The 16,042-nt window shown below is 32.7% G+C and overlaps 1 protein-coding gene and 1 long non-coding RNA gene across 3 annotated transcripts; both read right to left on the minus strand.

The window, feature by feature from the left end:
* Positions 1-1,571: 1,571 nt before the first annotated feature.
* LOC148236655 (uncharacterized) lies at positions 1,572-11,084 on the minus strand. Of its 2 annotated transcripts, none has more exons than XM_088182090.1 (8): positions 10,831-11,084; positions 4,864-5,158; positions 4,568-4,800; positions 4,388-4,491; positions 3,446-3,590; positions 3,180-3,377; positions 2,176-2,820; positions 1,572-2,106 (listed from the first exon to the last, which is right to left on the minus strand). In XM_088182090.1, the coding sequence occupies exons 2-8, from the start codon at positions 5,070-5,072 to the stop codon at positions 1,850-1,852; spliced, it is 1,791 nt and encodes a 596-aa protein (XP_088038216.1). In that variant the 5' UTR covers positions 5,073-5,158; positions 10,831-11,084; the 3' UTR covers positions 1,572-1,849. The 2 variants fall into 2 exon arrangements, with proteins under 2 accessions (XP_088038216.1, XP_088038215.1); XM_088182089.1 differs by lacking the exon at positions 10,831-11,084 and adding an exon at positions 8,416-8,544.
* A 2,200-nt stretch (positions 11,085-13,284) lies between these two features.
* On the minus strand, positions 13,285-14,413 carry LOC148236656 (uncharacterized). The gene is made up of 4 exons (XR_015808965.1): positions 14,212-14,413; positions 13,982-14,136; positions 13,633-13,907; positions 13,285-13,555 (listed from the first exon to the last, which is right to left on the minus strand). It is a non-coding gene; the product is annotated as an uncharacterized LOC148236656 (long non-coding RNA).
* Positions 14,414-16,042: the final 1,629 nt, after the last annotated feature.

Consider the following 16,042-nt stretch of genomic DNA (forward strand, 5'->3'; position numbering starts at 1 on the left):
TAAACCAAGCACTAATATCGTGTGATTAATTAACAAAAAAAATATTGTTAAATACGATCAAATTTTAATGTTAAAAAAAACAACACCGACTTATGAAACTTTTCCCTCCAGATTTTATACACATCAATGTTGAATATTTAACACATATTTTCAAGCTTTTTTATCAGATTTATGAACAATTTTTATGTATTAACAAGACTAACAATTTTTTTAATCTACTCTAAATTTTTGTGAAATATCTATTTAAGCTCCGCGGAACACCTATTTTGGATCCGCGGAACATAGTTTGGGAAACCATGTATTATATTATTGATAAACTTTGTTTTATACAATGTGTCGCCGAAAAATAATTGCATTTTAAAATAGTTGCATTTATGCGTAGAATCACTAGGCGTTGAGGTGCTGAAAATTGGAAAAGTTCCTAATATCTTCAGTTTCAGCCATGTGGAACAATTTTGAATCTTTTGTACATAACACAGTATTTTTTTACGACTTTTTATATTTGAACAACATAAATACATACACTATTTTTATTTTTGGGAACTACTTATTTTTGAAAATCTGGTCACTATATACCCATTTTTAATGACACCCGTCAAATTGAGATTTATACCAGTAAATCTAGTGTTATTAAAATGGAAATATTAAAAAAAAAAAACTGATATACTTACTTATGTTAACAGTGGTGGCTTGTGCGAAATCGTAGTGGAGGGACTGCAGCAATGAAAATGAAAATAGAAAGCATGTATTAAAAAACCACGATTAAAAAAAATCAAGTGTATATTTATTATGTTACATACATAAATACACAATTTAAAATACATACAATATTTACACAAAAAAATATATATTTACAATAATGCAAAAAATGAATATACATTTCAAAATCAAAAAGAAATCTATGTAACAATAATAATAAATATATCTATAATTAAATTCCATTATTCGTTATTTTTGGCTTACAAATTTATTTATTACCCCATTATTAAAATCAGACATATTTTTAATCATGTTTTTTTCGATACTTAGTCGATTTTGTCCCATAGAATTTCACAAAAATGTTTTTATTCTTTTGAGAGCTGAAAAACATCTTTCTGATTCAGCCGTCATTATAATTATTTATAAAAGTAAATTAACATGGTATTATAAATAATATTATAATTTTTTCGAGAGTTCCGATGAATCATCAGGCTGCACACTTTTTGCCCATTCCAACAAACAAATATAGCATGCATATAAATGTAAGGTAACTAACGGACAGATTTTACTTCACCTATACTAAGAAAATGTTAAACAGCAATAAATGACTTTTCGGGCTACAATATCCCTCGCCCATCCGACAGAGAAACAAATAAAAATAAAGTGCATCTAAGTGAGACAAAAAATCACAGAAACGGGCCGCCACTGCTATGTAATATTATTATTCAAGTTGCACAGACTTAAATTTTTACAAACACAATGTAAAACAAATCCCTTTGTGAGATTTATCAGAAAGACAACTTTAAGAATTTATTATAATATAGATAATGGAAAACTGAAAAGGAAATTACACACTAAAATGAAATACACGATGATTTGAATTACACTTTATTTTGTATTTACATTTATTTTATACTATAAAAAATACAAATTAAAAATAAACTCTGTATTAGATACGCATAATAAACAAAATATGTATTTTTCTTGTATTATAATTTTCGGAAACTACCTCTTTGTATTTTCTAAACAAACTTATTTAGAAGAGCAAAATTTTCATGTTATACATGTTTTACATCTGAACTAGAAGATATAATGCGAAATACAATAAGATTTTTTAATTATATATTTATGTACACGTTCGCACGAGGGTTCAGTCGGGGATGTCTCTATTCATATTTACATATTTCCGCAACAAGGGCGGCAAAGACAGCAGTTGAATCTTTGCTTGTAGCAATTCTGTCAACTTCTTCCTGTTAAAGTCGTAAGGATGCGGCGTCGCGCGAGCCCTACATTTGACTTTTGATTGACTTCCGCCTCGGTTTTCTTCTTCGCAATCTGTAGTATCACCCCTGTCACTGTTCGATTCTCGGTCATCTGGCAGGTGACGCTTTCGTTGACACCAATTTTCTGTAGACCAGTCGCACACTGATTATAAGGATAAATAAAAAATAAGCAAAATCAAAATCGAATACTGACCGTCTTTATTGTTAATATTGTCCGACGAGTCATACAAATCATCGCTGGAACTTGTGTCCATTTGGATACTCGCGTTATTCGAAGACGTAGACGCGTTGCAGTTGCACGAGGCGTTCGGAGCGTCGTCGCCGATTCCGCTGTCGATTTTCCTTTTGTTGCCTATATCTTTAGATTTATGTTCGGTGGGATTTAAGATACTACTGCTCGTATTCGTTTCTACTTTCCCATCGCTACCGTTATCGACAACGTTAACATCGCCGCCGTCGCAATTTATGCAATCGCATTCTTTTTTTGCAGCATCTTGAGCCCTAGCCCTCGACGGACCGGGAGTGTCGTTCACTTGAAAGTTGACTCTGACCTGAATGGGGTCTGAATTAATAGAAAGTATATCGTCGTTTTCATTATCAGCCATGCCATTGTTCGAAGTCGACGAGCCGCTCGAATAATAGTCACTTATAAACGACTCTTCTTCGGATGAAGTGATTTCTTCGTCGTATACAGCTGCATTGGCATTTTCGAAATTCCTAACGAATACGTCTCTAGACTGATTCCCCATTCTCAACACCAATCTCAATAAAGCGTTCATTTCGCGAGATCCAGACTCTAAATCTAAATTGTGGATGTTATTAAAAACGTCAAACTCATCTGCAAACAATACAAATAAAACTATTACAATTATTAACGTTGCCACCTCTAGATGATAATAACAAAAAAAAATTTTACATAAAGATTTTTTCATCAACTGTGACTAAGCAAAAATTCAATATTGAAACATTTACTAATGTGTATAATTTTATAAAGCTGTATATTTAATGTTAATTAAGTTTACTGAGTGCAAGAACTCTTCGTTACTACGGAAGAAACGCTGATGAACGAATAGATTTGCACACCAAAATAAAACTATAATCGTTTAAATATGAAAAAACCTTCTATATGGTTGAAAAAAAAAATGCTATTAATTAATGCATACGTTGTAAAATTTAAATAAATATAACAAATATAACCTTCGCTGTTGTTATCTTCATCGATTGCGATACAAAGTGTTTTAGTTCGGTTGAAGTTGGATTTGCGCTTCACTCTATACGCTTCAGTTTTCATCAACGTCTCCAAAATGGCAGGTTGTTCCCTAGTAATTACGCAGCGCAATTCCTTACGTATCGAAGCTCTACATAAGGTCATCAGCGTAGCGGGTTCGACGTTTGCTGAATAAAAATACAAATTAATACTTGCGGATATTGAAATAATAACAGCAATTAGACGGATATCTTACGCAAGTCTACGCATTTGAATTCTTTAGGTATGATGAGAGTCGAAAAAGAAACGTGCAATAATTTTTGCGTGTCCCAATTGTCTTCGGATGTCCTTTTAATGCGGAGCAAATAGTCATCCAACGGCATCACTAACGTCCCACCGATCTGAGAATACATACCGAACATAAGTCATTGTCTTTTATGTATATAAATGAACAGAGACGGCCTGGAGGCACTGCTATGATCCTGCCACAAATATGGCCCTTTAAGAATTATTTATTCCGATAATTCCCGCACCATACTGAGAAAATTTTCATCATAAGTCAACTTCACTGTGTATCTATGTACATTATTAAAAAATACATAACTAAAAAAGGCAACTATTTCGCTGAACAAATCATTTTAAATAACCTGAACGTGGTAATTTTATAAGTCTACAACAAATTTTTAACCACAAACATCATTAGATTATATAATAATTTCAAGGACAATTTAAATGAGCAATATATAAAATAATTGTTCCATAAAAAGAGTTGTTTGTGCATTACTGTTGGATAGATTAGTTGTGAGCGAGCATTGGTCAGAACAGTGAAAATCTTATGAATAACTATGCAGCGAATTCTTTTTCAAAGAAAAATCTGAACACAAACGAATAATTAATTTTATGAAACAAAGTATTTATTTTAATGCACATATTTTTCAAAATAATTCCCTGTTAAATAGCACCCAATAATTTTGGTCAAATTCAACACTTAATAATTTGCATTCTTATGAATGCTATGATACATATTGTAATCATTAAAAACTGAACTAAATCGAATATAGATTATAATTATTATTTTTAGCAAAAAATCTATTTGATATTAATTCAATTTAATGTATTTATATTCGATAAAAATTCAACCGAAGAAAAGACAATGCTCCGGACCGTCTCTTGTTAAAATTTTAAAGCATATAAAAACCTTTATTAATTTCTTAAAATAAGTTTCGTGTTCTTTAGGACAAGCCGCTCCGCAGTACACTCTATCGTATAGCTGAGTAGTCGGAGGCAAACACAAACAATTGCCTATATACAAGTACGGAAGATATTATACGTAGGACCAAAACGATGCATACTGGAATTTGATATTCTAAATACTGACCGACTACAAATTTTGGCTCGCAAAAGTCGAACTCGTCAACGGCCGGAGAGTTTTTAATGAATTCGTACAGTTTTTTATTGGCGTATTCGACGACAACGTCGTGCAATTCTACGCCGTGATTGACACCGGTGTTTCCCAATATCAAACCGGCCATCGTGCTCAGATAGCCGGTGCCCGAGCCTAAGTTTAAAAAGCTGAGACCGGGCTTCAGCTTCAGAGCCTCCATGACGTCGCTAAAGTTGAAACATAACATATTATGTCCGTTGCTAATTAAGCGGATTCTATGATATTTTTACCAATATATACAAGGCGCGGACAAATGTAACAGTCCGCTCTTCCAAGCCAAGTCCATGTAGGCGTGCTCTATTTCAGTGGGTAAAAAGTAATCGCCGCGATCGACGGCCCTGAAGACGCGCTGAATGTGATGCGTCCTTAAGTATTTTATGCTGATTAACTTTTCGACCAGCTCGTTGTTATCACGACCGGCACTGACGGCGCCACCCATCTTGATCTCTCACAATATTTCTTTTCTCTGGATATATATATATCAATTCTTCATTTATATTGAATACTGTTTATGGCACGTGTTACCTATAACAAGAAAAAACATAATAAGTACATGCTTCGCTTCTACGTGGATTTTTTCAGAACAAGCGAAATACTCGTCGGATTCGTCTATTTATATACTGACTGGCCACTCGAGTATCTCGAGAAAAAGTTACAAAACCGTTCGATAAACAGAACTTGTCACAACCTTAGACACAAAAAATAATTAAACTTGACAATTTTAAATAGTATTTAAAAAGGTTTTAAAAAACAAGAGAATAATTTTTTTTATTTAATTGTGTACACATATATGCATATTTAAGAATACGTAAATACATATAAAGAAATATGTCTGTATATATGACAGATGGTAATATGATTTTAATTAAAAATTTTATGTTTTATAATATTTTACAATTATATTAACACATTACGGTCCGCTATTTTCGCGAAATTTTAAATGTTTTGGCAAAGTGTGACTTTTATCAAAATAATTATAAATATATATTTATTACCAACTCTCGATAAAAGCTTAAATCTTCTTTACGTTCGCATGATATTTTTACAAGTTTAAGTTAAATTATTTGTAATCCTGGAAAAAGATAAACAGAACACCGGAAAACGCATGATCGGACTGTAATGTGTTAATAATTTTCATTGATATGATACATTTACATTTCCTATAATTACACAATTTTTTATTAAGCAGTTAGTATTAAAAGTAAAATATATTTAACACTTATATTCAGAGTTTTCACTGTGTGAAATTTTCGTGTGAGCAATAATCCATCATAGAAGCTGCTCTGTCGGTACAAATACTGACACATTTTAACATATTCAAATACGTGTCAATAAGTCCTGGCCAGTTGTACGCCCCAAAAGTTCTTTGAAGCAAAAAATTATTATCTTCTATTTATAAATAAATCGCCTGCGCCTTGCCAATTATATCAGTTGATTCGTCTACTTGTAATGCAAAGTGCATGTTAACAAGTTCACCTGCGACTGATCTTTCAATGATGCAGGACATGTCACGTGTTAGCCTACTCACTCTGTAGTCGTTTTCATAAGGCTTTTTAGGAACATAGTGAGCGCTGGAGAATTTTCTGATCAAGCTCATCCCCTAAAAGCTCAATTAGATTTAAATCTGGAGATCGGTACGGCTAAATCATATTTTTTAGTATTACTTCTTTTTTTATCGGTAGAAACCCCCTGCACAATTTATAAGAGTTTGGGAACTTTGTCCTATTGTAAAATAAGATCTGGCCTGTTTAAATGTCTGCCCACATGTAGCACTTACTATTTTAAAACTTTTACATTTTTTATAAATCTTGTTTATTTTTACGAGCTTTTTAACTCGTGCTGCTGAGAAATAACCCCACACCTTAATACAACCTCCACTTCAGTTGATACAATAGTTAGGACTCATTTTTCGCTTACTGTTAGTCTAACAAATACTCTCCGATTTGATCTAAAAATTTTAAATTTTGATTCATCAGACCATAAAACTTGTCTTCTATCTTATTTTCATTTTCTTGTCGTAACAAAGGCTTTTTGGCAACAAAGCGTCCTCCAAGTTTCGCTACTTAATCGACCTTAAATAGTTAGCACTGATATTTTATCAACACCATACTTTTTCATTTGAGAGCAAATTTATGTAGCTGTAAGCATACTTTTTATTTTACTTGAAATTACTATATGCTGATCCTGTTGTTTTGATATAATTTTAAGACTTCCAGATCGAGGTTTATCACAATTTAGTCCGGAATCTTTAAATATTTTAATAGCTTCCTGCAATGTGATCTTAGAAATATTTAATTTTTAGGCAATATATATCACCGACTTCTGTTGTCCTGGTGAAGAGTGACAATTGCAGCTTTTTTCTGCTGTCAAATTATTTTTCCACCTCATCGCGCCAAGGGTGCTCGGATTATTCCGGACAAAAATATATTTTTAATATCATATTAAAAAAAATTAAGCAATCAACTTGAATTAAATCCAATGAATCAATATTTTAATCAGTTTTTCAAAATATCCGTTGCAGGTATCGTTTATTTTTATAAGATTCTTAAGTAATTACAAATATTAATTGGAACACTTTGGCGGTGGCCTTTATTTTATTTTTTATTAAATCTTCTGGGTAAATCTGTACCAACTGAGTAAGTCAATCAGATATAATGAATACCTACAAAGTAAGTATTAACCGCCAGAATGAAAGTCTGGGAATCGGCGATATCTATATTAATAATTATAAATTATTATGTGTAATATAATTTACAACCATAAGATGTCATTTTTTATAAATGAAAATTCGAATGCCGCTGCCCGGGCTTGAACCCGCAATCTGAGTTACTAGTCTGAGACGTTAGACGAATTAGACTTTAAAACGAATCGGATGTGATCAATAAATAAAAATTGCTGTACACAGATTCAATACAGGCTAAATATTTACCCTCTGATTTGTGTATTATTATTGACCGCCAGTCATTCTCAAATATGTGGCGTTTATTTTTATTACATGTATGATGTATTGGATATGCGGATGACATCCTCGAGTGCATTTTAATTAACTTAATTCCATTATCAAAAGTGACGTTTTTCGAAAGGTAACATTTTTTTCTATTGTCTTGCCTGAATGGCCTATTTCCATTACTACATAGTTTTACGTTACTTTTATGAAATTAATTATTTTAAATTAAATATCAAAAATATTGGGTAACAACATTTTTAATAGTTAAAATAAATAAGGTTTGGGTATTAAACTTTTGACGAAGTGACTTTAAATATTACTGCCTAGACTATAATAAGAATTATGTCAGAAAAAGATATCAGGCAAACGTAAGAACTATTTTTACTAGTATAAATATAATTTCACAACTACAAACGTAATTTCATTATCTAGGCCAGTTACAATATATTTAACAATCGATTTATATTATTTTTCACTAATCAATATCAGTGAAATTGTATAACTATATCGGTTTTATAAAAAAATGACCGAGGATTAAGAATGGGTATTGTAGCAAAAACGAGACAATTTAATCGATTTTTCCAGTATTGAATCTGAATTGGAAGGCATCGCGATGATTATTTTTAGTATGGGGCCCGAGAGGTAACGAGATGTATTACGAACAGAAAGTCGGAAGTCGGATCGAATCGGAAATGGATCGGTATCGCTGTTTGTCAATATCGATGGGACGTCGCTCGTGCTTTCGTACGATGTGCGAACGTGAAGCGAGGCGCGAGGCACGCGGGGTGCGGGGTGCGGGGCGCGTTCGGTAAATAAATGACTAGTTCTACGATACCATTATCGACCGCGGACGGTACAGCAGCCGGCGGGGCCTCACGATGACACCGAGCGCATCCAATAAACAAGACGAAAAGGGAGCGGGTGGGAGAAGGAACGAGGTAGAACGAGACGAGAACTAAACGTCGAGAATGTTGCCCATATATTTTTTCGACATTCTTTTATTATTCAATATTTTTATCCTATTTCTTACAAACCAGTCTCTAAAAATATAAAAGGAACTTCTTCTCTTTACAAAAAATATGCAGACGAGTGTCATGTCGAGAATTAGACAATTTTCTTGCAATTTAAGTGAGAGAGTTTTAAACAGAAATACTGTCGCCACATCAACAAAATTTGCGATAAGCAGGCTTAAACGGCTTCCATAAATGACGACTTGTTTCACACTCTCACTATTCCGCTGAATCCTCCCCCCCCCCCCTTTCTAAGCATGTGATATAATTTATGGAAGCCGTCTTACCATAATTATGAAGCTCAAACCAGAGACGGCTATAAAAATAGGTCTTTTCGGAAATTTTTGCTCAATGTGGGATCTTGAGGATGCTAAAAATGTCATCTGAGAATTTTTTTGTTCATTTAGGAATGCTGCGGGAGCTGAAAAATACAAGGTCATCTTCAAAATTTTTTGAAACCGGGACCGATGGTGTGATATGGGACGTATGGTAAGCCCAGCGATAAGGCATCGCGAATGCACGTTATGAATGATTCATTATGCACAGCGCGTGTCACTTACTTTAACATCTTATTGCCGACTCGCGTTCTAATGTCCAAACAAAATAATCCAAAATGCTCTTTTTTAGCTTCCGTGGCAATTTTTCTTCCTTGCCCTTTTTGAACAAAAAATTCTATGATGGCATTTAAGCAAAAAAGTTTCATTTCCAAGATAACCCTTTTATTTTATATTTTCAAATCAAAATTTCATATCACCTTACTTAATATGTTTCCATTGTCTGAAATCCAAGTGAAGCGAAGTATTCCTTTTTGTTAGATTTAGGTAGTTGTATCCTGGTGCCTTTTCACTAGGGTTATAAAGCGATTTTCAATTGATTAGGGCTGTGTCGACAATCCGTCCATGCCCGGGGATTTTCAGCTGCGGACTGTAGACAGTGCTGTCAGATCAATTTCTGAACGATGGGTTTCCGATATATAGACTCGGAAGCGGCCGGTGAAGCGTTGTGTCTCAATCGCACGATCGCAAAGCACCGCGTCGACGCGTGCGTATGACAGAGAGAGGTGGGTCCCAGGCCCCGCCTCTCTCACTCTGTCACACGATCGTGCGACTGAGACGCATCGTTTCACCGACCGCCTCTATATACACTCATACATCGATTTACTCTCTGTATACACTCATATATACGCGATGGCAGGTGGGATCATTTGCCCCATCCCCCTTGAATGGGGGTGAAATATGCATGTCATCTAATGAAATACTATGAAACTTAATGAAATTTAAACATTTAAAAAACGACCACGGACTAGCTAACTTCCCTGCCCCCTGGAAAAAGCTGAAATGATGCCCCTGACGATAGAAGGCGAATATAGATTTATTGAATCATGCAATTAACAACAAAAGTGTCGAAACTGAGGTAAAATAATAATAAATATTGCGTTGAAAAATGCAATATAACTTACAAACAATACTTCTTCACAATTTATATTACACTAATAAATACAGTAAACTATTATATAAAATTAAAAGCTAAGTCTTATTCTTAATATAAATCTAAACATCTAGTCAATGAATGAAAATAAAATCTATCAATTTAATCATTTATTCGTTATTACTACAACTAGGACAATCAAGTTGAATTTTTACTATGAGTGCATGGCTAACAGTTAAGTTCGCTTGCGCATATTAGCTCCTTTTATCTGCTATGTATTCGAATATGAATATACTATAGCTTGTTTTCAAAATTCTAAGCGCCGAAAATAATTTTAAAACATTCATATAAATTATTTTTTTACCAAAAATATCACGTATTTTCTATTTTCAAACAATGGGTTTCAAGATTTTTATAATTTTAACGAGTTTCTGGAATTCCGTTAAAACCTTAGAAACCCCATTAGCAATAAGAGTACACTAAAGTAGCGTTTCACAACCTAGGGTTATGTGGAGCTGCGTGAAATCGATTTTCAATGAAATTTTAATTTCTAAATATATAATTATTTAAAGAACATAAATATATACAAAACTAACGCTTTATTTTGAATAATACAAATTAGCAAAATTTTCCTTGACGATCTAGTTTTTAGCTCTCAACAGCATCTTGCATTCCAACCTAACTCACACATCTCAGTATCCCAAAATTATAAAATTATCCGAAATGACCTTGTTTTTAGCTGTCCCGGTTTAGAGTTTCATAAATGTGTTAAGCCTATCTATACACGTTAAAACAATCTTAGCGTTGCTTACCGTAATTTCTTGGAAAAGTCATTCACCTAGTTGGCAGCAATTCGCCTAGATGGCAGCAGGTCGTGGCGAATTGGAAGATAATAAAATAATTGTGTATTTTGGTTATTTGAATTCCATTTCAATGATCTGCAGGAAAGTGATAATCCGGGATGGATAGTTGATCCGTATTACTGCCAAACCGTCATTTTCAAAACGAATAAATCGCCGAGCGTGAGAAATACGCAGTCTATATTGACCGTATTGACGTCTAATATGGCCGACAATTGACATGCGCAACGCGAGATAAAAGGTCGAACATAAACGAATATTGTGCAAAATAAATAAATATCATTTATGTCGTGCACAATTCACTTAGATGTGAAAATTGTTATTAAAAATATAAGAAAAAAATCTGCTCTTGAAAATTTTAATACTGTTATGAGTTTTTCATAATTAAATGACTGCAGAAGAATAGTCAATATTAAAAAAAATATAACAAGGGTCGAGACAACATCAGAATAGTGACAATAAAACAAAGGACTTACTAAATAAAGAGAGTTACACTATTCAAGTTGAAACGAAGCGACACATTTAAAATATGCCCATGAGTTCCTAAGATGTTTTTTTAAATGGTGTTTCAAAAACAGATAGGTGTATATAAATATATATTTGCAACTCCATCCCTAGCAAAGGTACGTTCTTGTGATTTTTTAATATAATCAGTAAGTTTTTCAAAAGAACGCTATGAAGTGGAATAATTGCATTTGACTTTCTACTAACGAAGCACATCAATGTCAAGACACGTGTCAGATTTTAAGGCATTAGTTAAATATAAAGTTATCCGGACGCACTGTATGCTTCACGATCCAAAAATATGAACGAGGAAACTAAAATATTTCCTCGTATTGTTACAAAAGTAATTAATTACATAAAAAAGTCCTTTAAAGCTTGGAACGTGTGATGGTACTGGGGTTAAACTTACTTTATTTCTGTATTATTGTGAAGTGCTTAATAATGAAGATTTTAATAATGTTCAGACTTTAATGGAAAACTACAAAACCAAATTCTTAGAAAATCGACTGATTTAAATAACCATTTTTTTCCTCTTCATGGAGGGTGTTAAAATTTTATCAAACGAAAAGGACAAAATTTATATTAGATAGGCATACTAATGTAAATATTTTTAGATATTAGAAATAATGTACATATTTTCCAAAATTCACGACATTGAAGTTGTAAGACCAATTGGCTTATTTTTTATAATTGGTAATATTGAAACTGGATATATGTATACACCAAAGCCTCATATAACACGGTTGATGAATTGTGGCATATTTTTGTACAACACGTTATATATAACATGGTTTCTGAATAAAACAACAATTAAAAATTAATCAACATGTTTGATTTATACGCATATTGGATCGCGCTACGACAAGATGAGAATTTAACAGTTACACAAGCTTTGAAAAAATTTTCTATTCGAAATTGCATCGATATGGTCTCTACATCCATTAAAGAAATAAATTAATCGACTTTAAATTCTTGCTGGAAAAAGCTGTGGCCAGAAGTAGTCCCTGGAGACAATGTTGTACCACAAATAGAATATGAATACCAAAGAATAATTAGCATTTGTCGTGGTATTAGTGGGGAAAAATTTCATGTAATGGATATTCAAGATATTGGAGAAATATTGGAAGATCGTATGTTGAACAAAAATAATTAGAAGAACAAATGTTAGATGAAACTACCATAGTTAATGACTTAGAAAGCAGTTGCAGTGAAGTAGTTAAATGTTTTACATTAAAAACAATAAATGACAGCTTGGGATTGGCTGATAAATTAGAACATTTTTTTATAGAAAATGATCCTATGACGGAAAGAGGTTTGAAGTTGAAGAGGGATTACAGCAGATCTTGGCCCTTATAACGAAATACGTAAAGATTTATATGCTAAAAGTAGACAATCGCTTATTACAGATTTCTTAAAGGTTAAATCCAAAAATACTCCAGAGTCCTCTGATGATGAAAACTTACAACCGATCTCGAAAAAGAGTCGAGCATATTGAATTTTAAGTGATAGCGATGATGAATGTATGATTATATGTTACATATTAAAAAAAATTTCGATAAATATGAAAATGTATATTTTTTTGATTGTTTATTTAAGAAATAAAGGGTATTAACTAACTTAGATATTTTCTTGGAACGCAAACCCTAATTTTGTATGAACTGCAAACCTTGTATAACACTGCGTTTTTGTGGAACCATATGACCGTGTTATACGAGGCCTGGATGTACCTATTTACAAATGGTAAATATTTATTTCTTAAGAAAAAGTTATTTAAGTTTTTGTTAGGTTTGTGTAGATTAAAACTAATTTATATAAATATACACAAAAATATGATTATCATATTCGTTTAAATTGATTAAATTATGGATCTAATTTTTTAGCAAATATTGGTTAACTACGTTCGCCTTCTGGTTTTTGGTTTATTTGCCCCTGAAATTTTTTTCTTACAACACTCGTACGTTTTACATTTATCTACATGTTTTACTAAGCATGTCATATATGTGTTTATTATTTCGGTATTTGGCATATGCTGTAAGAAAATCCATTTTTTGTCATCGTTATTCTACACAATATTTGTATTTGTTTTTTCACAACTCTTGCTCGATGTTGAATAGTCCTCATCAATATCTTGGTCATTTTTTCCTTTATTTTCTTTATGTTCATCGTCGTCACTCTATAACAAAATTTAAAAAAAATTAGATGAAATAATACGACAAAGTATCATTATATCTACAAAATATTTTAAATTACCTCTATATTTTCGACGTATAAATTATCTCTATTCCATACATTCTTCCAACAGAATAGAAGCATCGGTCATTTCGATGATGCAACATGTTTTTTCGTTTTAACCGAAAGTGTGACTTGTGAGTGTCGAGTGACTCCCTGACGCTCAGTCCTCAATCGAAATAATTATTAAACATGATTCTTATTTCCTCCAATGGACGCAAATTTGATAATATATCAGCACAAATGATATCATGATTATGCTTCTCGATAAATTTAATAATAGTCTGATAGTCATTCTAAATAGTAAACATTTTTTTTGATAACTTACAAAAGAATGTGAAAAATAAATGATATCGCAACTATGATTTACCTTGACATAAGAATCTGTAGCTAAGGTATGCTTTGTGTTTTTTACTAGTAGATCAATTTCAGCTTCATAAAATAAAGTTTTTTCCAGTAGTGTGATGACACATTTATTAGCACTATGATAAATCAAAGCTTTATATTTCTAATAAAATAAAACACCTATAAAGAAAACGAGTGGGATTATTTGTTTGTCGCCTTTTATTAATCCAACACGTTATTGATAAAGCACTCTACTCTTTAAACCATCGATGCACTTCTTCGATTGTTTTTATATCACATCGAAGACAGTTATCTTTTTTTCTCTATTGAAAAGACTTGGGAAGATTCTCCATATCAAAGTAATATCATAACACGTAAAATAAATTAAAGTTACACATTTATGTGGGAACATGTCAATTCCGAGAACTGTCAAAAGTGATCTAAACTGGAAAAAAGTGACCATGAACGTAACAAATTTATATATTTGTTAGCCTAGCAAACAACCTATAATTTGAATTTTTCAATAAAGAAAATAATTATTTATAGAAGAATAAAAAATTGTATGGGTTCTCATCTTAGTTTTTTCGAATATGCACCTAAAAATAGCTTTAAATTGTTTTATTGCAGGATCCGGTTAGTAATGTTAGAATCCCGTTATTTAACCAACTTGTTTTATATAAAAATTCTTAGAACCTGTGACATCATTTATGGAAGCTGCCTAATAATAAAATTCAATACCCTTATGGGACCCGATTTTATATTTGTTATGGCCAAAAACTAGTCGGCACTAGAGTAGCATTGGCGTGACGATTTTCTCTCTACACGGCCAATCTTCCGGGCGTTCGGACGCATCGTCTCGCGTCCGCCTTTTTACAATGTAAACAGCTCATATCTTCAATAAAAATACTACTGCAGCGGCTCAATTTGTGTCTAATTGCTACCCGTCACCATCACCGTCCCTAAACCTTGTTATCATGCAAATTATATAAGTGTCTAACGATAAGGTGACCAGACGTTCTCATTCCAGAAGGATTGTTCTTGTTGACGCTCGTTTCGTCGTTTGTACGCGTTCGCGAACGCCGTCATTCAGCGTTCGGGAAAGCCCCCAATTTTGACACCAGTCGGCTCCGGTCGTCGTTACGAAGCGGTCGAACCACGCCGAGCTCAATAAAGCTTTTACACAAGCACACGTGTTTTTGGATTCAGACCTAAGAGTAACCAGCACGCGTATCCCTACACGCAACAGTTCTCTTCAAAAATGTTGTCATCCTTTTGTTTTTCTTTGTCCTCCTTGAATAAAAATTTAAAAAATGGTATTTTTTGAGAAATTCTCCTCAAAAAAAATTTTGGAGATGCCCTTTGAACATAAACTTATTTTTAGTTCCCGTAGCACCCTATCTTCGAACAAAAATTCTCGATGAGCTTAATACAAAATTTCGTGATTTTTAAGTGAGGTAGATAGAGGAAGATTGCCAGTGGAGAGAATAACCGTCACGCAAGTGCTACGCAAGTGCAGCAAAGTTGTGGCCATAACAAGTCTAGGCTCCCACATTACCAACCATTTGCACGAGTTGAATTTAAAATTGCATGGCAAGCGACAGAATATTTCTAATTATTTCGGTTATTTGAACGGATTTAAATACAAATTAAAGGATTTTAAATCAACGTTGACTAACGATGTTTTTACATTTTTTTCAAGTTGCAAAGAACATTTGGAAGAAATGCAAAAACGCAATTATCAGTTTAATTACAGGTAAATTTCACTGGTGAAATTTGTGCCAATTTCGACTTCCGATTTGAATGTTTATAAAAAATTGAACTATTCTTAGTTTAAGAATGATAGTTCTTAAACTAAGTAGAGTTCAATTTTTGTATATATTGACAATATTGACAATCAGATTAGGATTGAGATTGAACAGCAAATGGACGTTTCACAACTGTCAAATTGAGTTTCATAGACATTTTAGTGGAGCATATAATTTCACTAGCCCCTATCTATTAAATTATATTTTGGCTAATAGAAAAATATATTTATTGGTGAAAATGTATTTGGACTTCACTAATGAAAATATAACTACACTGAAAA

The sequence above is a fragment of the Plectrocnemia conspersa genome, unplaced genomic scaffold (assembly GCF_051122295.1).
Source record: "Plectrocnemia conspersa isolate PC_06_02 unplaced genomic scaffold, ASM5112229v1 ptg000003l, whole genome shotgun sequence".
NCBI lineage: Eukaryota > Metazoa > Arthropoda > Insecta > Trichoptera > Polycentropodidae > Plectrocnemia > Plectrocnemia conspersa.